This window comes from Phalacrocorax aristotelis, chromosome 1 (genome assembly GCF_949628215.1).
Source record: "Phalacrocorax aristotelis chromosome 1, bGulAri2.1, whole genome shotgun sequence".
Taxonomy (NCBI): domain Eukaryota; kingdom Metazoa; phylum Chordata; class Aves; order Suliformes; family Phalacrocoracidae; genus Phalacrocorax; species Phalacrocorax aristotelis.
In genome coordinates, this window is record NC_134276.1 from 66,877,743 (window position 1) to 66,900,935 (window position 23,193).

At 39.2% G+C, this 23,193-nt stretch overlaps 1 protein-coding gene across 3 annotated transcripts in view; it reads left to right on the forward strand.

The window, feature by feature from the left end:
• ATP11A (ATPase phospholipid transporting 11A) overlaps positions 1 to 16,444 on the forward strand; it is a 134,424-nt gene extending 117,980 nt beyond the window's left edge. Inside the window, exons 26-30 of one of the 3 annotated variants that reach the window (XM_075091157.1) lie at positions 3,613 to 3,678; positions 3,961 to 4,064; positions 5,849 to 6,014; positions 10,748 to 10,863; positions 13,518 to 15,297. In XM_075091157.1, the coding sequence (XP_074947258.1) occupies positions 3,613 to 3,678; positions 3,961 to 4,064; positions 5,849 to 6,014; positions 10,748 to 10,837 (426 nt within the window). In that variant the 3' untranslated portion in view covers positions 10,838 to 10,863; positions 13,518 to 15,297. Of the gene's footprint in view, positions 1 to 3,612; positions 3,679 to 3,960; positions 4,065 to 5,848; positions 6,015 to 10,747; positions 10,864 to 13,517 lie in introns of all 3 variants that reach the window. The other 2 variants (XM_075091162.1, XM_075091147.1) reach the window with 2 other exon arrangements.
• Positions 16,445 to 23,193: the final 6,749 nt, after the last annotated feature.

A 23,193-nucleotide genomic window follows, 5' to 3' on the forward strand; every position in this document is an offset into this window, starting at 1 on the left:
ATTGTTATTAATTAGTGAAATTGCTTTGTGTATGGTGTTCCACTTTGCATATGACGTGGTTGATGTTGTAAAAACACATAGTCAGAGACCAACTACATAAGGAAGGTAAGAAGAAAAGAAGGCACCATAGAAGTAATTGCAGATTTTAAATGTCATCTCAGTTCACCTATGTAATAAAATGTGTTTCCTACATGATTTTTTTTTTTTTGTTTTAACATTCAATACGGAGCAGATTGATGTTAAGCTGGGTTTAGAGATAGGTAGGAAAAACTAAGTTAAAAGGAATAACAGAATGGGAAATACAAAACAGCAGGAAGGAAGAGATTAGTAGAACGATGACTTGGAACAATGAAGATACAACAAATACAGTCGCAGAAGGAGGAGGGGAAGACTTGGGTAGGCTGGGAACAGAGCATAGGAAAATACTTTTTAATAAACTAGATGTTAACAAACAGATTTACAAAAGAATGATTCACAGCCTGAAGACATGAGATAGTCAATGCTGAAAATATATAGTGAGTTTTTCTAACTCACACCATCCCATATTGCTCCGCTTACCTTTCTCTGACCCACATTAGCAGCCTTATGGTGTCTGGTGTCCCTGTGCTATGACCTCGTTTCCTGAGCCAAAAAGATGGGCAGGTGAAGGGTTTGGTTGCAGCCCAATGCTTTCTGTGTAGCCTGACGCACAGATACAAGGAAAGGTTGTTGCAACTTTATTTAATCTAGCAGCCTTTATTGGATATATGGACACAGCTGTTCAGTATGCAGAAACTTTGACAGTAGGCTTTCTGAGAGATGCCAGATACGACATGAGAGCATTGTAAAATTTAACTGTAAGAAGAAAGTCAATAAATGGCATAATTTGAAGCTCCTGAACCAGATTCCTGTCCAGTTTTAACAGCACTGATTTTTTTTAGGGCACATAGAATATCGTTGCAGTGGCATGACCCTATAAAATTGTTATATTACGTATCAAAGTAAAAGGTCAAAATGCCAAAGGATTTCTGCACTTCATCTTGTGTACTGTACACTTGGTCACACATTGAGTAATTTAAAAATAATGAAATGGTTACTTAGGATAACGAACCTTTTGGCCAGTCATTTGTTTATCTTTTAAATTATTTTCTGTTCCCAGTTGATCTGATTATCTCAGCCTAGTTTCCTATAGACTTCTGTCTTGTGGCTGGCTATAGTCTCCATTCAGATTTTTTCTCATGGCAGTACATTTGTGTGATCCCTGGTCCATGTGGATCCCCTGTCATCTAATATTGGGCAAGCTCATATAGAATACTGTAGGTGGGAAGGGACCCTGGAGGTGGTCCAGTTCAACTCCCTGCTTTGTGCGGTTGCTCAAAGCTTCGTCTAGTCTTTTCCAAGTTCTGAATATCCCTGAGGATGGAGATTCCGTAACCTTCCTGGGCAACCTTTTCCAATGGTTTTCTGCCTTCATGGGAAAAAAATTTCTTCTAGTACCTAAGCAGAATTTTTCTTGTTGTTGAAGAGAGGTCTGTTCCAGTTCATCTTTGTAATTGTTCTTCAAATATTTGTGGACAGCTACAAGGTTGTTCCTTAACCTCCCCTCCACCAGACTAAATAAGTCCTTCAGTCTCTCCTGTCAGGAGAGCTATAGACTGCTAACCACCTTGGCTACCTGCCACTTGATCCTTTCCAATTTTTTCACATGCCTTCTGAACTCCGGGGCCCAAAAGTGGGCACGGCGTTCCAGGTTCAACCTCACTATAGCTGAGTAGATGGGAGTAATAACCTTTCTTCAGTGGCCACGTTCTTCCCAATTACAGCTCAGTTTGCGGTTTCCCTTATGTGTAGGGAGAGCACACTATAGGCTTGTATTCAACCCGGATTCCCCTGTAACCCCACTGCAACTTCCTTTTCAGCAGGACCATTGCTCAGCCAGTCAGTTCCAATATGTGGCGTTACTCCCCCATAGGTGTAAAACTTTGCACTTTTCCTTATTCGATTTCATAAAATATCTGTTAGCCCACTCCTCAAATCAGTGGAGGTCCCTCTCGATTGAAGCTTTGCCGTTCATTATGTCAGCTGTTTTCTATTTTTCTATCACCTGGATAATTTGCTTACGATACTCTCTGTGTCACCATCCAGGCCACTGACAGAGATACTCAGCAATATCAGTCCCTGATGTAATCAGTTCACTGATCACCAGCAGTCAACCAAGCATCAAGGACATTGATCACTAAATGTTTGAGTCCAGTGGTTCAGCCAGTTTTCAGCTCAAGTAGTAGTCTGTTTACCCAGCCTCTGCTTCCTTATCTTCCAAGTGAGAATGCTGTCGGAGTCAAGTGTCACATGCCTGGCTAAATTCAAAGTAGACTGCATCCAGTGCTTTCCCTCCTTAACTCCTTAACCTGTTGCTCCCATACTGTTGGCTGCTCCTTTCCTTCCCAAGCTTTGCTGTTAAATACAGGGAGCAGGTTTTGCTTGTGAAGACTAATATCCAGAATATCGAATACTTCAGTGTTTTCTTTAATACCTTCCACTAGATTGTCCTACAACTCCATCAGTGGACTTATATTTTTCCCTTTGAAACAAGGATGCCTGTAAATATCTCTTTTGTCACCCTCAACACCCCTCACTAATCTTAGTTCGAGCTGGGCTTTGTCTGTGTGATTTTGTTCCTCTGCAGCCGAGTAATGCTTTTATGATACCTGTTTACTACCTGCCTGTATTGTCATCTCCTGTATGCTCCCATTTTGCCTTTTTGTTCATTGAGAAATGTCCTGCTTGGCCAACTGAGTCGTCTGCATGAAATTTCCTGCAGAAGAGAGTTCATGAGATCTCAGCAGTTTTCTCTTCCAAAATCATTCAGCTCTCTTGAACACCCTTCTGTTTCATGGGTGCAATGCCCTGAATAAAACCAAGTCTCTTCTCCTAAAATAGTGTGTCCTAACTTGCTTACTTCTCCAACATTTCTCTGGGTCCTAAACTTGGTCATCTCATAGCTGCTGCAGTCAAAGCAATCGTCTGTGATGGAGGGAAGAACTGGCAGTCAGTATTAATGATCATTTTTGTCCACTTGAAAAGCTGAAGTGTTTTTATTTCATTATGCAGATGAGGAGAACATCAACCACAGTTCAAAAATGTTTTATCTTAAAACGTATGTAGAACATTTATGTGCTAACGTGGCTTTGGTTATCACATAATTTCTTGTATTGTTACTCATCTGTATAACATGCTGTTGAACCTCCAAGAAATTGTGGGACACCAAGGACAGCAGAGAAGGGAGATCAGAGAAAAGATGACATCCAAGAAGACTGATGAAATTATTGCAGTTCATTTGTAAATCTCAGTGATTTGTTAACTGCGCTATACTTCATTTTTATTAAGAAACATACCTGTGAACTTTTGAGTGCATTGACTGTGGGTTTTTTCCTGTCTGTATGAAATCTGAGGTGGCACAAGGGCAAGAAACCAAAACAATTTGCACTGGATAGATCATGTAAGAATTCAGTGTTGTTACTTAAGCGTCAATTCCCAATACAAAGCAGTACATAGCTTTAAGAGGTTTATTCTGGACAATGCACGAAGTAGTGGACGATATTATCTATAACTGCTTTGGACCATTTTTTCTAGGTGTTTGGAAACTGGACCTTTGGAACACTGGTGTTTACTGTGCTTGTATTCACGGTTACATTGAAGGTAAGGTGTGCTGTATTTTATCCACTGAAACTTTCTTAGAGCTTGTTTTCTAGTTGCTGCTTACTTTTATTGGTTTCTCTCTATGATTGTACTTTGTCGTGTTAGTTTAAATTGGTTTCAATATAGATTTTGCTATCTGCCTTCTTAACTCTGCTCAAAATTGAAAAATGTTTTTTAGCTAATTCTGTGTGGAATCCTTCCCTTTTTTTCATCTCCTGCTGATACTCTGTTGCTGCTAGATAGCAATAACACCGTATAATCTCGTTTGGGTTTTTTTTTCAGCTTGCACTAGATACGCATTATTGGACGTGGATAAATCACTTCATGATCTGGGGATCACTGGTATTCTACATTATCTTTTCTCTGCTCTGGGGAGGAATTATTTGGTATGAACTCTAAATTGCATCGCAAATGTTATTTCAGAAACAGTTGTTGCAAAGTTGTTACATATTTCACTTTTTTGTCCCATACAGAATTAAATTTAGCTTTTATGTATTGCAGAACTCCCAATAGCAGTCACACTTTAAACAAATCAGTAATGGTACAGAATGCTCAGCTCTTCTTTCACTGAATGGCTGCTAAAATATCCTTAGAGAACACTATGAAGAGAAGAATAACAGACTTCAGACTGCCACTGGAGCTATCTCAGTAGAATCAGTCAAAAGTAGTCCAAGGTTTGGTTCAAGTAGCTGAGGCTGTCTATCTGAGGCAAAATGTCACAGAGTAGGTCACATCTATGCAGTCTAGGGCTAGCCACACATCTACTTGGCTTGTCTTGGAGGGAACTAGCTGTAGCAGTCTGAATTAGGGCCAGGGAGTGGAAGTGTGGATGACCAGGAGTCCCGTGTTTGAGCTCATTATTTGCCCCCTTACTTAGCAAAGTAGATTTACTGTAGATGTCTGAGCACCTACTTGTTCTACTGTTGGTAAGAAGGTTTTTAAGAATTAGTATAACTCTTGTACCTAGCTGATTGAAAGTAGTGGTTTGGGTTTTGGTTTTTTTTTCCTATTAAAAAATTCTGTGTACTTGAAACTGAAATTTTTGGGAAGGAGATAAAGTTGAAACAGGTTTCAGTTCTTACTATGCCTGGTTGCCATCAGGAACTTGAATTTGTGTTTCTCACCTGTAGAGTGCCCAGTTACAAGGTTATCTTCTCTAACCTCTTCTGCTGGAACTGTTCTACCTTGTATACATAAGTAAACATTTTGAGAGAAAGCAGAGCCTAACGGTTGCATAGTCATTTGAAGTAAGGTTTTGTATTTCAGTGTGTCCTTTGCAAATGAGTAACCACCTGTCAACTCCTTGGATATTCAGTAGTCTCTTCTTTTTTTCAGTAAGATTAGATCTCAGTTTCTTCTGCATCAATATGATTAGGTTGCAGAAGTGACATTTTCCCTGCTGATGTTTTCCAGCCAGCCTTGCTGTGTATTAGAGATGTGACTATTTACATGCAGCAGTGTATTTAACTTAACTACCTTTTTAGAATGGGAAGACTTCTATCAAATTTTAGAATCTAGCAGGAAACTGCCCTACTGATAGGAGGGCTTTACACTGCGGTCTTGCTGCACACTCTCTGTTGATCTTTGCTGTCAGTAAACGTGGCCTCTGGTTCCCATTGCTGAACAGTGATGGCATTTTAATGACCTGACAATTGCCATGGAGATACAGGGAAACATGGAAGTGAAGGCAGTGAAAGTAGGGGCAGATTAAAATGTGGTGAATAGGTTAGGGAGCGTAATATGAAACTGTCAGAGATGCATAGGGGAGCTTGAGGAGTATGAAAAAAAGGTGTGGTGAATGAGCTGAGGATACATACAAGTGAGTGTGTGATGGGAAAGAGGAGGGAAGTGATGGGTGGGACACTGAGAAGAAAGGTGGTAAATATCTGGGGCAAGATAAGGAGTAGAGGGAAAAGCATGAACAGGATAGGAATGTAACTTAGTTTATCTTCACAAAGGAGAGGCAGCATGGGAGGGGAGGATAGCCTAGTATTTCCTGCAGCATGGAAGACAAGAGGAGAGTAGTAGGAAAACTGGGGTGGATGAATTCCCATAAACGGGGAAGTTGAACCTGAAGTATTTCATCACTGTCATAATTTTTACATTTAACATTGCCAGTATTTATTTTGTGTATTGAAGTGTAATATCTATTTACTCTTTTTCCTACTAGGCCTTTTCTCAATTATCAGAGGATGTATTATGTGTTCATGCAAATGCTGTCTAGTGGTCCTGCGTGGCTGGGTATAATTCTGCTCATAACTGTCAGCCTTCTTCCAGATGTTCTCAAGAAGGTCTTATGCAGACAGTTGTGGCCTACAGCAACAGAAAGAATCCAGGTAAAAATATTTTTCATTGTCAAAGTTAGTTTTTTGTATGACAAGTCTTGTAATAATTAGACCACTTTTAAGCTTAAAGACAAGATTAGAACAGAGGCTCCCCACCTGTGGTGTATAACACTGGTTGTATACCAGCCACTTCTGAGTGGTACAGTGAAAGAAGCAGCTGATTATTTACATGGTGGTATTTACCTGATCCCTGGGGCAGCCCCTGTGCCTCCCTACGAGCAACCACAGGAGATCAGCTGGTGAGGATGGTGGGAGGCAGGTATATGGGTCAACATGATTCCCAGTTTGAGGACATAAGAAGGGTATCTTGGTGAGGGTAGGTAGGAGGCACGTAACAACAGCCTGGACAGCAGTTGTTCCTGCTGTTGTGAAGTATTCAGAGGCCCTGCCCACACCCCTAAATTGAAGTAATTATCTTTTAGACCAAGTCATTCTGCTGCATAAATAAAACTCTCATATAGACACTTTAGCATTTACCATGCAAGCTGAGCGTAGTTATCTAAAATGGAAAACCAGCTAAAATAAGCTAAGCTCAAAATAAAACCAGTAGGAAGGGAGCATGCGATTTGATTGAAATACCCTTTAAAGTAGGGATTTGCAGTTGCAACACTATACCAAGGGACTCTACAACTGCATGTGTGTTTTGAATTAATCCAGAATTTATACACTTAAAATAAATGCGATGAATATAAGTATGTTGGTAAGGGGTATGTAGTAAACTCATGCCAACATTCATGTTGTGTGATCTGTGGAATATAATACTTCCTTACCAAACTATTCTGTACTAATGCTGTGCCTGTTACAAAACCACCTCTCTTTAAACTTATTTGTATTCTATTAATAATTATTTCCTCTTTTATATTTCAAATTACATTTTGCCAGTTATGATACATTATCTCTACATAAATGTGCCTTGCTGTGCCAATGGGAAGAGTATTTTAAAATCATTGGCACCTCTTTTCTGATAAGCCCTAAAGGAGAAACTGTTGTGTAAATAATACTTGGTCTTCTGGGGCTGAAAGGGAAGCCAGTTTCTGTGAGGTGCATGGTACTATTCTGGGGCCATCAAACCAGCCCTGATAGAAAATTTTACTGGTATTTTTGACCCCAACACACTTTGATATATTATATATGTTAGAAGGTGAAGGACAGGTAGAGGTGGTGAACCTGAAACTTAATGTTATTGCCCTTGCCCTTTTCAGCCCATCAGCCACCACTGGTAGGTTAAAATAATGAGTTTCCAGCAACGGTGTGTGTAGGGACTAGTTAGCATTTTGATGTTCATTTGAGAAGATCTTTGCATTAAGGAGGAAAGGAATAAAGGAACTTCATTTCCAAGGAAAGTAAAATTTCCCCTTTGGCAAGGGTAAAAAATTATTCTCTCGTGTCTGCAAAGTAAACCCCCTTGCCATTGTTTTGTACCCCTTGAATATACAGTTGTGAAAAAGGCCCACTTCAGGAGGAGAGGAAAGATTAAAGAGCAGCGGAAAAGCATTCCCAGGCAGATAAGCATTTAGTGTTTTGCTGTTTCAATACCTTTAATAGATGTCACTCTACCATATATGCTACTTGTGGAAGAAGTTGATCTCAGTATAGGTTCTGCATGCTTAATTTGAAAGTCTAAAGAGAGATAGTGTGGATGGGTTAATGCAAATAAACTAGCAAACAAAAGCCCCAAGCAGAGGTGTTACTGCATTTCTTACAGACATTCTATGTTAGTGCTGGAAAATGAATCAATTTTAAAGCAGACTTTGGGCTTAACACTGGCAATATTCATTTTTTAATATTTAGTAGAAAATTTTTGACTTTTAACCAGATATATCCCTTGTGTTTCTTCTTCCCTCTCTTTGTTTCTTCCTGTCTTCCAATCTGCTTTGTCTAAATAACTGCTACCTTGCTTTAAACATAAATGATGTGCACGGTTACTTCCTACAATCTTCTGGGGAAATCAGACTAAACATCAGTGCCTTTCTGTTGAGCAGTCCACCATCTTTATGCTTTCTCAGACTTCAAGCAGTCTAAGTTTCTAATGGAACAAAAGGTGACTTTTTTCTGCCTTTCTGCATGCTTGGCCATTTCATTCAAAGGACAGTAAAAAGTTTATCATCAGAAGTTATTTACCATACTCATTATCTCCATTTCTGATTCACGTCAACTATGTTTTGAAGAATACGTTTTAGTATAGTTTTTTGCTTCTTCTGTTTATCTCAAAGATTCTGTGAATGGTTGTCACAATCCATCACTATCGCTATCATTTTCGTCGCTGTTGTTACTGAATTTTACATAATGTTTCTGCCTCAAGAATCTAGGATTCTTAGGTCCTTTTAATCATTGATCTATCTGTAGGTGGATGCATGTCATGCTTGCTTTGCACCTGTGTAAATGGAATAGTTGCCACACAAAGCAGTTAGTCCTGATTACGTTGATTTTACTAGTGTAATACAGAATGTGGTACTGGAAGCCATTTATGCAATTTTTGGAATATATTAATGTATCACCTCTGCTGTGATAGAAGAAAACCCAACTTTTTTATTAAGTTATGTCCAGCACGCATTTTGAAACTGAGCTCTATTTTATGAAATCCTGTGCTTTTCCTAGAAAGAAAACAGCTCAAGACCCAGAAATATTTGACATTTCATGTAATAATAAAGTAGAAAAAACACTAGTAAATCTTGGCTTCCCTACAGTCTGCAAGAAAAGTCCTTTTAACTTAATACTAGGAGAGTGTTGGTTTCTATTGCAGGTTTTATATCTTTATTTCTTAACTGGTTAGGATAAACATTTTTTTTCCCCTTCAAAAATGTACAGTCAATAAAAATGACCGTAATTACGTAAGTCATGGGGAAAATGCACAAAAATTTTTTTTCACTATTGAAAATTCTGGCTAAAGTTGGCTTTTAAGTGCCTTAGGATTGGTTTGAATTGAGCTTTTAACCAATTATTTTTAAACTTACTGCATTCCTATAAGCTATATGGCTTTCTTTGTAATAACAAGGTTTCTGGAAGAGTTTAAAAGATTAACACAGGACTAGCAGCCACCTTCCAGGTGACTAAATTAGTTCTTCTCAGGCAGTAAGATCTCATAAAGCCTTTGAAGCAATTTTTATGCTTCTAAATTTTTCAGTTACTTGAGCCACTTCACTGTGGTGGGTGATTGTTTACCATCATTACCATTCAGAGGGTTTTAAACATCCCAGATCTAGTTCTGGGGTTTTTTTGAGAGAACTTTTCAGTGTTACATTTTTTATATATGTGTGTGTGTGTGTGTATATATATGTATACACACACATATATATATTTTTACACACACACAAATGTATGAATATATGCATACATATATGTACATACAAGTATATGTATGTATATGCATGTATATTTATATATACACAATGTATGAACTATTATCTTTCTTGGGCTAAAACATTAAATCTGCAGAAGCTTTGGAGGAATCTGTTGTCTTTTGGTAATTTTGGTCAAAATCTGCTCATGTCTCATACCTGTCCCGCTGACGCTTTGGCTCAATGAAACAAGCTGAATTTTGTGCTTTAACTGGAAATTGTGCAGCTGTGAGGTTTCTTTCAGCCTTTACTTTTACAAAGCAATAGGGCATTTTTTAAATATATCCAATCTACATTAATTCATTATATTTCCTTTCTCTTTATTCTTCTTTCATTAATAGCAGAAGCTCAGCAACTCTGTTGCGGAAAATACAAATTTACTTTAAATTATCCTCTCTTCATTTTTATAATTGTCACTTTGACAGTGTTTCAGCAATCCCAAATATTTTGTAGCTGAAATGCCAGGTGTTTTGGTTCTGAGCTGTAAATAACTTCCATGCTTTCGCCCCTTTTTAAGAGATATTTTTCTTTTTCTCTTTGCTTCTGACTGTTTTTTTTACTTCACTTTCACTTCAGTCACAAGATCGGCCCATCAGCCTCATTATGAGATCTCTAGCCTTTGCTGCCCTTGGGGAAACCCAAAGTGGTACTTTTGCCTGGGGAAGCCTCTCTAGGGATTCATCATTCTTGTGTTCCTCACTGGGCTTAGCTGCTGTTGAACAACTGCATGGGGCTCTTAGAAAACTGGTCACCAGCAAACCGCTGCCTTTGTCACATGCTGGACTGCTCTTCTCTGGGAAACAAAGAAATGGATCTTGCTGTTGCAGTATTTGAATCCCATGGAAGAAGTTACCTTGGTAACTCCCCTGCTCTCTCTCCCCATGGTGTAATGACTAAGCTGTAAGTCAGCCTTCATTAGCACTGGTCCCATCACCCCCGTTTGTAGTGCTCCCTTCAGTGTACAGTTGTTCTGGGGAGTAATGAAGCGGGACGTCCGCTCCTTAATTTGGAATTGATTTGGCCTCGTCGTGTCACGGTGACCTCTCCCATTCAGTACAGGTAATTGTCAGAGGGGCAGGACACACAGCCCACAGTACTTAGTCATGGTACAGTTTAAGTGCTTTTGAGAGTAATTAAGTATTTTTAACAGAGTTTGAAATGAAATTAAAAACATCCTCAGACTGGCTGAAAGGATTAACCTCAGGATCAAGAAATAGAAGCCTTGTTTTACACTGGATAACCCTTTCCTTTTTCAATCTATCAGAAAATCTGTCACTTTTACAGGACTTTGCTACAGTAGTTACATTTCTACCAAATGGTACAATTCATTCACATTTTCCCTCTTGTGTTCAGCAAGAGTCTCACTGTTTTTCCTCATCCTTGCAGAAGAGTATGAGACATAAAACAGCCCTAAATGCACTGGCGAACAGCGATGGGCCACTTCTTGAAGGAAATCTTTCAGCTTCCGAGCCATAATTAGATCAAAGCTAGGTAACAGTACTGTACGTGTTGCCAGTTTGGATTAATTTCTATTGGTGAAATGTGCTATTTACAAATCAACGGTTTCCTCCAGAGTTTTTGATGTACTGTATCAATATTGATACAAAATGATTATGTTTTACTTGGAGAGCCTAGTTTTTGCAAGAGATGTTCCATGCCGCAGGTAAGATCTTTTTGTCTCAGACACTTAATCATGTAAGGCGAAACAATGAATCAATACACCCGTATTAAAGCCCCGTAAATACATTGTGTTATGTATAGGTGTTGTGTGACACTTCTATAAGAACTGCAGTTGTTACTGCAGAGTGTACTCACACCACAGTGTAGAATACATAAAGTCAGAAGTAATCCGCACACATTAGCAGTTTATCCATCATCTCTCATGCTCTTGAATACACATATAGACCAAATGCAGACAGTAAAACAGGAAGATAACCACGCAAGAAGTGAGTTACCTGTGAATAGGACCTTGGGTCAGGATACTGGGGCTGTATTTCTGACTGTTTTTACCATAGTGCTGTGTTCTGTTTGGACCAGCGCATCGCTGCCTCGGATCAGGAGAGAAGCATGATAGTCGTGCCAAATACCTGAGACAGCAGCAGGAGCGGTGAGCTCCTAAATCCTCACAACGTTAGGGCAGCAGAATTAAGTTCCCTGCTTTACCTCATCTCCTCGCCATACCACTAACATGTATAAGCAAGAAGGTACACTTTTACTCAGATATATTCCCACCTGGATGCCTTATCTGCTCCAGTCCCTTCATGCTCTCCTGTCCCCAAAAGCAGCACGTGAGGAACTAAGTGAAGGTGCAAAGTACCAATATGTGAAGAGGACAAACGCAATGCAATGTGCTGGTGTAGGCTGTAGGGCTTAAAGGTAGCTGAGAGGTGCTTTTGATGTACTTTTAATGACTGCTAGACAAGTAGTAGTAGAAAACCCCACCTTTCCTGAGTAGCTTCAGGCATGGCAGATTGAAAGCGGTTGCCTTGGAGCTATGTGTAAAAAAAAAAAAAAAAAAAAAAAAAAAAAAAAAAAAAAAACACCCCACAATTTTATTTTTAGAAACATATATGGTACCTAAAATACTTCACTTTCTAGCTGGAAGAATAGGAAACATAGTTACCATACAGTGTATGACTACTCCCTCCGACATTTCCAAAACAAGATCTGCTCATCTGTTACTGATTATCTACATTTTCCTCTATTAATGCTGGTATTTGGTCTATATGTGTGTTTACAAGAATCCAGGCCTCACTGTTGGTGAGCAGTTTGGTATAGTTTGCTGACTTTTCCAAGAATAACTGTTGTGAGAACTTTCTGATTGCTCTTGGTTATGCAAGAATAGTATTTCAACCTTGTGATTGGCATTAAAACTGTAATATTAAATCTTAAACTATAAGCTACATCATTAATATTTATTCTGTGATTTTGTTCCTTTTGCTACTGTGTTGATGTTAACAGGGAAGGAGGAAGGGGATGATTAAGAATAAAAGATTAACTGGCTTATATAGTATTCACAGAGAGAGTGATTTATAACATTGATTTGAATCATGCTTGTAATGCATTTATATCTTAAATACTGTCACGTAACCTCCATGCCTCTATACCTGGAAATTATTTGTGCATTTAGTGAGAAAAATGAGATAAATTCACTGGGGAAAGTGCTGTGCTAATTTTCTTCTAGTTTGTGCACGTCTTCCAGGGTCTCATCACGGTACCATGTTGTTTCTGTAGTGCTGAATATTCCTGAGTGGAAGTGCCAACTCTGCCAGAGTGTGGAGTGATTATGTGGTACAGAGAAATTTTATTGGGCAATTAGACCAAGGCAGTATCGTGATGTGTAGTATAAACTGCCTGTATAGATGCTACATGTGACCTAAAGCAAGTCTGAAATCAGATACTGCTTAGAAGTACAAAGCAAGTGCATTAAACCTCTGGAACTTTCATCTATTAGCACAAACCAACTGTAAAGAATTCCCTCTCTTTGGAAGTACAGGGCAAAGCACTTGAATCTGTTCTGTCTTAAAATTCCCCATGAGAAATCCTGACTAAATAGTTCAGAGGTAAAAAGGTGTACCAGGAGAGATTGCAAAATGAAGTATAAACCTGATTTAAAACAATTCAACTTGAAAGTAGTTGTCCTCTGTGTCATTTGTTCTCTAAAAAGCCCATTGGACACAAGAGGAAAATTTTTCACCGTGAGGACAGTCACCGTTGGAATAACCTCCCCAGGGAAGGGGTTGACTCAGCCACATTGGACACTTTCAGGAGTCGTCTGGACAGGGTGCTGGGCCATCTCGCCTAGACTCTGCTCTTCCCAGAAAGGTTGGACTGGATGATCCCTGAGGTCCCTTCCAACCTGTGATCCTGTGATTCATTATCAGGTTTAGAGATTATATGTAAAATTACGCTTGGTCCTGTAAGTCTTAATATAAAACTAACCATGTTGAAAGCGGTTGATTGCTCAACAACATGAGGGGTTGTACCTTTACATAAACCAAAATAGCCAGAGTGGTGATCTAGTGAAAGGCATTGTTACGCCAAGGGCGCAATGCCCCTATGAAAGAACACAGTTGTAGACATTTAGCTCTGAAATAATCTATTTACTGTGTATTTGTTTTTTGTTTTGTTGTGGTTTTTTTTTCCCTTTTAACAGAATGCGTCCAGGCACTGTCGGGAGCACATGTCGGAATTCACACCTCTTGCCTGTCTGAAAAGCCCAAGATACAGGAGCAATGACCACAGCAGTTCCCCAGCAAGAAGGTCTAATTCTCATTCTAAAAAAATTATATTTACGCACTGGAGAGGAGTTGATTATTCAGTACTTCCATCTGTCTTTGGCTATTCAAATAAGCATTGCCGTTCCAGTGCAGGCTACTGCTACAGTGGGTCAGGTTTGGAAACGTCTGTATGACAGAACACCAAGTCAAGCCTTTAAAAACTGTATTTTTGTTTATTTCTTTTTTCAGGAAACAAATAAACATGTCACAGAAATATATTAAACTATACGTGGCTTTTGCTGTCTGAGGTAATGTTCAGACAAACAGGATCAAGAGCTAGAAGTATGAACCCTTCCAGGCCAATAGGCCTCTTTTTATGTTTTGAACTACTGGAGCAATGAACAATCTGCACAGTCTGGTACTGTGAGACTTGGTAGCACTAAAAATTCTCTTCATCCTGTGTCAAGACTTTTGTGCATTTACTGCTTCTGTCATCTTTAGTCATTTTCTTTGTTACTTGAAGTGTATAGTTTCGGTCAGTAACATACATCTTGAGATCAACAGTTTTAATTTTCAGCCAGAAGCAATGACCTCAGTTAACTCCAATGAAAGTCTCCTAAAGCATATTTAACAAGTGCTGTTTCTGATTTTCCTCTGTCCTTTTTCTTTCTTTGCTCTTTCTGTAGAACAAACTGGTGTTTCCTCTGTGCAAATCTGCTTTCAAGAAACACTCTCTAATATTCACTTCCTTGTAAGTGGCCAAATCAGGGCTATGTCTGGTTTTCAGTTAGTTTTCCCCATAGAAAGATAGGCAAAACAACCCTTGTGTAGAGTTGTGTACATGCTATATGAAGTCAAGCTGGCTGTTAAATAGGTAAATATCACCAATGTTGAACTCTACTCAAAACCAGAATGTAAACATTTTGCCTGAAAGGTCTTTGTGAATTTGTCAAAGATGCACATGACCCTTTGTTCCCACTTCCTATCCCTGTGATAGTCAAATACATGTAGCAGAAAGTATTATATATTAAGCCTTTTTTGACACTTTTTTTCCTTAAAAGAAGAAGAAAGGCTGTTTTTCCAAATAAGCGTCTTTTACTGTCTGGGTTCATCCTATCGATTTTTATTTTTGGTGGGGTTTTTTTGCGTGTGTGTGTCTGGTTAAACGCTGGCTAATCAGCTTGGTAGATGTATTCTAAAGCACACAACTGTTAACTTTTTGCAAGCAAACCACGAGGTGGCACACGGCTGATTACTAACAGCTGAACTATAGTTGTGATATAGAAACTAGTTTGACTGCAAGGATTTCATCTGAGCTACTTTAAGAATGACAGCCAACTTGCACTTCTGTTTTCTCTGCTACAGTTATGTTACTTTGTACTAATCCAACTATTAGCTGTGTCCTCGTCTTGTTTCTTTTGTCCAGTGTTTTATTTTGGGGTGCAAAAAGATCTGAAGGGATAATCTGATTTCAGTCAATTTCAGCCTGGTGGTTAGAACTGGTCAACAACCACAGTCATTACATACCTCTGGGAGGATGTTAGCTAAAAATTTATTTCAATCTGAGAACAAAATATTTGGAATCAGAGCTGCGGCCTTTATTGGAAGACTTGGTCAAGACATTGTTAGTTGTCTCTCGAAGGGGCTGGGGTGGCAGAGGAAAACTATTTCCCATTTTGTGTTTTAAGCAAACCCAAAGGCAGAATAGTTGACTTACTAATTTACTCTTTAACAAAAGAAAGATCAGCTCACTAGGAAATGTTCCTCACAATATTCAGAGTGATTTTCACATCGAACAAACGGTGAAGTATTAATAAAATGCCCTGGGACAAGCAGAGTTTGTAACGCGAATTGTGAACTTTTCAGTATACCAAAGATAAGAGAATTTTAAGAAGTCTAACGGTGAGCACCACAGATGAAGGTGTTTTTACCATTCAACATGTGGCACTTTTCAGTTTCAAAGAATGTCCTCAGAGCAGTAACATTCTGAAATACATACCTATGCGCGTGGATGTGGGTGCGTGTACATATACTTGCCATTGCAGACTTGAATGTTGGTCAGTTAGAACCGTCCCCTACATAAAACACTGGTGTATATATTTTTAAAAAGTTAATATGGGTATAAATTTTATACCAGTAGCAGTGACAAATTTCTTGTGTGTAGTTAACAAATTATTTGTAATGTATTTTTTAGAAAACTTAAAATTGCCTTTGCACTGAAATATTTTTCATACTGTAGCTATTTATAAATCTGGTTTATGCATGCATTTGTTAACACACCATTTCTATTATTTTTTTTTTAAAGTATATGTTTTGAAGGCTTTTTTTATACCTATGAGTTTTGGCCACTTAAATTTAGCCTAGAGTGGAGTTGTGGCTGAATGTTAAAATTCTAATGAATGTCCAGTTATAAATATAGGTCTATTGCTCTGTCAGTCTCACCCAAACTATCGATGTTTTGTTGGTATTTGTGATAGCGGCGATTAGGGCGCCATACTTCCAGTGCTATACTACTGCTGCTAGCTTTTTTTTACTCTGTAAAGCCTCCTGCTTTTTTACTTTACCGAGTTCCATACTTTAGCCTTAAATAAGGAGATTTTTTGCTTGATGTTTTTGAAAATGCTGCATTCCTGTTCTGCCGACTAACAAAGCGGTTCATTGCAAACTTCCTGTTGCCCAGCGCTTGGGAGTTATTGACAGCGTTATTCAGCTGAAACACCTGTATAAGTGCTTGGGAAATTTTTAGTTAAACATGTCATTTTTGGGAGGAGAAAGAATGCTTGAATTTAAGTGGAAGTTTCTGCTTTGGTTTAGCAATACTTTTACCTTTAAAAGTTGGTACTGTTTGTTTGTTTGTTTGTTTGTTTAAAATAGAGCATTTAATGGAAAAAAAAATATAACATCAACTCAGTTTCACTCGATGTGCTTTTGCTTCAGTCCCTGTCACTATTGCGCTGCAAACCTAGTCCACTGCAGCAGGTGTTAACTTGGAGTTTCACTGTACATGGATCAGACAACACAAAGATGAAGAAGTAGCAGTTAGATCAACATTAATTAGAATGCTTTATTATGGTTGGGACACTGAAAAGAGACAGATTTTGATGTATTAAAAAAAATTAATTAATTAAAGGGGGAAAGTATAAAAATCTATGTAACTTCCTAACTTGCCTTGTTTAAATTGTTGCAGCTTTAACAGCATAGTGTCTCCATAACTGCTTCTATAAATGTCTTGAAACCGGTAAGCACTAACCAAATGTATGTGAAGACTTAGAAAGTATTTCGAGCTTTTCGGCCACTGAAGTTCGTATATTCCTGCAGTGGCTTGTGGCAAAAGACCTCTTTTGTTCCACCATGTACAATAATTGTTTGTTCAGCCACTTAATGGAAAAGCTTACAGTTTACTTTCTTGCTTGCATTAGCCTGTTTGTCTTGACCCGACTGGCTTGCAAATAAAAAAAGGAAGAAATGGCTTAACTGAGCAACCACACTACTTTTCTTTTGGAAGCCAGTGGGATCATTGTGCTCATGCTACTGTCTCTGTTAAAAAAGCTTTAATGGAAATATGTGAAAGTACTATGAAAGTGGAAAAAGTATGTGATTCTACTTTGCAGAATAATCTAAAAATTCAGCTTATAGAGCTTTAATTTTTTACATTACGAAAATTCAGAGAATTTTAATCTGCGTTGTCTCTGGCAAATTCTGTGCTACGTACACACCGCATTTTAAATGTCCTTTCATGATCTAATGTAAAGTAGAATCTGCAGAGGTTGCTGTACGGGGGCTGGGGGTAGTTACCTGTGCATTAAACATTAAAGATGTCTGTAGTCATCAGCACCAAATACTGATGCTTATTTTTAATTGTACAATTATAGGTGCATTTATTTGAAAATAAATCAGCCTTCAAATCTAACGTTTAGATTATCCTATACCACTTCATTTATTTGATTTGAAGAGTCAGTGTGTGAATACGTTACTATAAAGTTTCTTTTCCGTGCTATTTTTAACTCTTATTTCTGTAGATAACCAAATATAACTTGTTTATATTCAGTCACATTTTGGATCCTTATGTAGAAGATATAAGCAGGAGATATGAATCTGCTTGCAATAAATATAAACATTCAAGACTGGTTTAATTTTGCTCACAGTAATTAAAATAATTCTAGTATGAATATGAGATGGTTTCATATTAGTCTGTAATAAAATGTAAGTAGATGCCAGAAAATGGAATGAGTGTTTGATTCTGTTATTAAATATGCCTCTAGTCACATTTATTTTCAGAGAGTGTATGTAGAGGCTAAAAAAGCAAGCTAACAAAAAGGGAAATTTGGAGAAAGCTGGCCCGTGAGTGGGGTGCGGGGCTTGGTGCAGAGCAAACAGAAGCTGGGACCAGTCCAGGAGAGCTTTGTTCCTCCTGCACAGACTGGCTAAGTGCTAAACTTCTTTCCAAGCTCAACTCATAAGCTACACTTGAGAAGATCTGGATTTCCTTACAGTTCTGCAGCACGGGGTGCCCAGAGCTATTCCTCCTTTCCTTTGCAATATTGGCAATTTAAAGGAATTGAATTAAAGGCGAAAACAACGTGCTTTGCCATCTGAGTCGGTGGCAGCGGTCACAGATTCTTACAAAAGAGGCTGAGTGCGCAGAAACATCATCATTTTGTTTCATTTGGTGGTACAATATTACAGGACTCTCTGTAGTTCAAAACCGTTACAGACCGTACGGTGCACTGGCGCAGTCAGACGGAAGGTATCCTGCACAGCCTCCAGGGAGCCGCCGCAGCGTTAGCTTAGCTGCCCTCGTCTTCCACTCTGCGGCTACATGGAATGCTTAGGCACCGTGCTTGTGTATCGATTTCGCGCTTCCCATAATAAAGATTTCGGAGTAGTGGGTTTGTATTTATATGAACCTTTTATCCAAACAGCACAAGCGTATTGTACACGTCTCCCTTTTGTACGTCAAGTAATTCTATGTTTCTACTGAATTGAGCTTCTGGAGAAGTAGTTTGAAGGGGAAAAACACCTTCCATATTTACCTTTTCCCTTTATTCATGTAATACAGAAAAAATGCACAAATTGCAATTAGAAATATTAAATTGAAAGTGTTTTTGAAAAAAATAACGTGATGATGCATCTGGATTTCAGGAGGAACACAGTAGCAAGAGGAACAAATTTGTTCATAAGTAGACAACTTTTTATTTTGCATGTAAAAATACGTTTACTTAAAGGAAAACAGTAATTGTTTTCTGTCAGAAATAGCCATAAGTATGTCATGCTTTATGCTTTAAAGACTGTCAGAAACTTGGTGGTTTCTGAAGAGTATTCCAAGTTGAATAGCTTATGTTTTCCTTTAGCTCTTTAAATTATGCTCTTTTAGTAAGTTACATTGTAGAATTAATTGAAAACTCTTTCTTCTGTGAGACTACTTTTTTTTTTCCTGCAATACTGCTGTATAAAATCTTTCCTGAAGTTTATTTTGGTATGAAGTGAGGCAGGCTGGAGACAGACTGAAGTTTCTTGGTTTTCTTTTCTGCATATTCTGATTTCCTCAGGTGATACTCTACAGGAACTTTAAAGTAGTATTTGACCGTTCCACTAAGGCTTTGCTGGTGTGTTTCCATTACACGTACTCACAGGTCTTTCCGTTTTAATTTCACTCAAATGCTAAAGCAAAAATCATAGCCATTCAAAGGCTTCATTTACACCGTGAAGTGATAGGACAGGGATAAAACCAAAGGCAGCCATTAACTCATTTCATTCTACAGAACAGTTTGTCTCCAAATGCCCCCCCATGCAGGTTTAGATGTCTAACTGGAAAATTACAGCGTGTGATCAGTTCTTTTTTAACTGGTGACTCTTCATAATTTAAGGGCTTATTTTCCATTTAAAGGAGACAAATAGGAGTAGCATCCAGTTTTAAACCACCAAAAAGTTTTTGGTTGTTTTCTGTTATTCATTTCAGTTTAGAAATCTCAGGGTGCATTAAGCTTTTAAAAATACATACCATGCAGTGTCCTGCTTGGTTCAGAGGCTCCCTATTCAGATTGCTAGCATCCAGTCTCCTTATTGAATGCGGGGAAAAACTGATATGCTCGTTGTTCCTAACAAGGAAAGCAACGTTCATGGTTGTTCAAAAAGCACATCAACACTTACCTTGAGATTTTAAACATATTTTGTAAAGATACTTCACACTGACATGTTAACCAAATTTGAAAACTAGGTCTTGCAATCTAATAAACGCTGAGCTTTCGAAAAGAAGACAGACACATCCTGGTCCAAGGTTCGAGAGCATCAAGTGGTACGTTGTCTTTTATTTCAGAGAATGCTTCCAACCAAGTAGGCAGCCTAGGAGAGTATTCTTCTAGGGAATGCTGAGCAGCTTGCTTCTAAGGCAATTATAAACCACATACCTAGAGAAAGTTGTCAATATTAATTTGGTTGAAGTCTAACTGCTTATTCCCAGCTACGAAGATGTACTGTGTTCCCTTTTATTTTGATATAATTATAGTCCAGAAAGAAAGGCCTCATCTCCTAAAGGATTTCAGGCACAAGACCACAAAGCTTAACACTGATGCAGCGGTACAGCTTGGTAACGGCTGGGATGCGCTTGGCTTTTAAGTGACTCTTCTTAGAAAGTCCAAACTATGTCTTAGTTTAGCCCAAAAGTAGTGTTTGTGCATCATTGTGCTGGAAGGAACTGCTCCAGATAGAAAAAAGCTGAAGATCTGTCCACTGTAGATTGTATCGCAACGCGAGTCGCTTCTCTCCGTCCCCTCGGATAAGGCCCTCAGCAGATGGTTTGGAACCACCTTCCTTGGAGGCCCCGGACTTCTGCGTCCTCTTGGGAAACGCCCAGCTGCGGGGTACCCTCTGACCGCACCAGGTGTTTGTTACAGCAGCTGCACGGAGAGTGAACTTGCGTCCGTTGTAGCGCGTGTCCGGAACAACATTCCTACCGTTAACGGCTTTGAGCCTAAGATGTTCTTACTCCTGGGTACTGCTGGTCTACGTGCAACGTAGTACGTGCTTACGGCAAACGCTTAGACCTGTTGGAGATAATTGTGGGACTTCATTTAAAATCTTTTTTTGCGGGGTGTAAGTTTACATATTTGCTCTCAGCCTAGAAAGAAGAGATTTTATTTTTATAAACGAGTATTCTATTCAGTTACTTCTATTTTCCAGTCCAAAAACAGCAAAAACAAGGAAACAAAAAACCACAGCCCTATCCTTTTACACTAAAACGAGAGTAAAGCTGATGAATTTCACCCCCTGCCCTGCCACATTGCTAACTGTCTTAAAATTATCTTGGTCTTCTAGTTACATGTCATATCTGGAACTTTTACTAGCACCTGAAACGTTGTATACAACCATACGGTAAACCTTTGGAGAACATTTTTCTTAAAATGCGATTTTACTCCTAAAGCTGATCATTTAGTTGAAATCTTTATTGTACACAATTGACAGTCTCTTGCTGCCATCTGCACAGAAAAGATGAATTAATGGTATTGCAGCAAAGAGCTTTTCAAATCCAGCAATTAAAGATTTTGTAAATCAGTACCAGTGCTGGCTAAGTCAGCTGACCTAAATTCAGTAAGTCCCACTACAGCCATTTCAAGAGCCTTGAGGTCTTTTTTTGCCCTTTTTTTTTTTTTTTTTTTTTTTTTTTTTGAGGTCTCTGATCTCCTTTCCTTACAGGTGACTCCCAATCTCTCTCACATAAAACAGGAGCTACTCATAGAATACCCTGAGTTGAAAAAGACCTGCGAGGATCACGGAGTCCCATCTCCTGACTCCATCCAGGACAACCTAAATGTCAAACCACAGGTGTAAGAGTGTTGCTGAAATGCTTCTGAATGCCGAGAAGCCTGGGGCCCTGAGCGCTTCCCTTGTTCCAGAGCCTGACCACCATCTCCACGAAAAGCTTCTGTCGAATGCCCAGTGTGAACTTCCCCTGATGTAGCTCTAAGCTGTTCCCTCACTCCCTGTCACCAGACACCAGAGAGGGGAGCTCAGCACCTCCCTCTCTGCTCCCCCTCATGAGGAAGCTGTAGACAGCCATGAGGTCACCCCTCACGCTCCCTTCTCGAAGCTGAACAAACCAACTATCCTCAGGCGCTCCTCATAAGTCATGACCTCTAGTGCTCTCACCACCTTCGTTGCACTCCTTTGGCCACATTCTTGCATTTTCACACCTTTTTCATACTGTGAGGCCCAAAACTGCGCACAGTACTCGAGGGGAGGCCTCACCGACGCCACGCTGTACACAGCCTGATGTGCTGACCGAGGGATAACAAAGAGTTTGAGGGAATTTGGAGAACAGTGGCTGCTTTGACCAGCCAGCAGGAGGAACTTAGCATTTGGTTAAGTGAAAAAATTTGCACATGCAAAGAAAAAAAAAAGCTGTATGTAACTCAGAATTGCCCATTCTAAGGGTTCAACTAGGGTTTCAAACTTCAACGCCTGCTCAGCTCTTGTTCTCCCTGTAAGTAACGAATGGGATACATATGTTTACGTCTCCCCTTTCTTACCTCTCTTCTAGAACCTGACGGGCTGTGGGGTTCCCTTTCCCTCAGAAGTCTGTTTCATGCTTCATTCTGAAAGAAGGACACCATTCCTTCCACATGTGAGCAAAGCATAGTCCCACGTGGGGTAGCAAGAGAGATCTCTCTTTTTCATGCTGTCCCAGAGGAGCATTCAGCAGGCAAACCCGCAGATCTGATGCAATACGGTCACCACCACAATGGTTACTGCCCTGGTCACTTCTATCCAATAAATATTTGGACATGTGCACACAAACACCACAAACTGCCCCCACACCCCGGTGTGAATTTCACATGGGAGATAATCTCTTTCCTCCAGCGCAGCACACTCTTGCTTTTCCCAGGTCTCTTTCTAAGCAAATTGAGACTCCAAATAAGCCCATCCATCCTTACGTCTTTACTAAAATTGTGCATGTTTTGGAAATTAACCCTCTCCCTGTTGAGTCTATTTATGCTGGTTGCTCAAAAAGCATACGTGGTCTCACAAGGCTTTTTCAATTTTTCTTCTTATAGAAAATTGTGATTTGAAGGAATTTTTTAGCCCACTTTGTCTATTGCAAACTACCTGTATCCATAATTTTGGCTTGAGTGACACATGGCTTGAATGACCTGACCACTCACACATTTGAGGGTCTACAGGGAGAATTTTAAGTGATAGTATTTGTAAGACAAGGTCCTTTTTCCATATATACTTAAAGAGTTTAAGATAAGGTAGGAAGGGAATGGCTATTTAAATTCTAACACACACACCCCCCAAAGGAAATTCTCACCCATATCTGAAAGATACATTGCCCTTGTACTGATCTGGTTCTGCATCAGTCATGATTGTATCCTTCAACTAACTCCTGGCAATATGCCACTATCCTGAGGCCCTGGATCCTTCCATCGTAGCCTATCGGAATAATACTCATGCGCTCAACTTTGGCATCCTGTATTTCCAGATGGAGTTCATGAGAACCATCTGCCAACTCTTTATTTCCAAATATGCATGAGCACTGAAATAGAGAAAGTTGAGAGATTAACTCAATTTCACTGGCAACTAATCTGCCCATTTGAGAAGTCTCCACCCTTACCC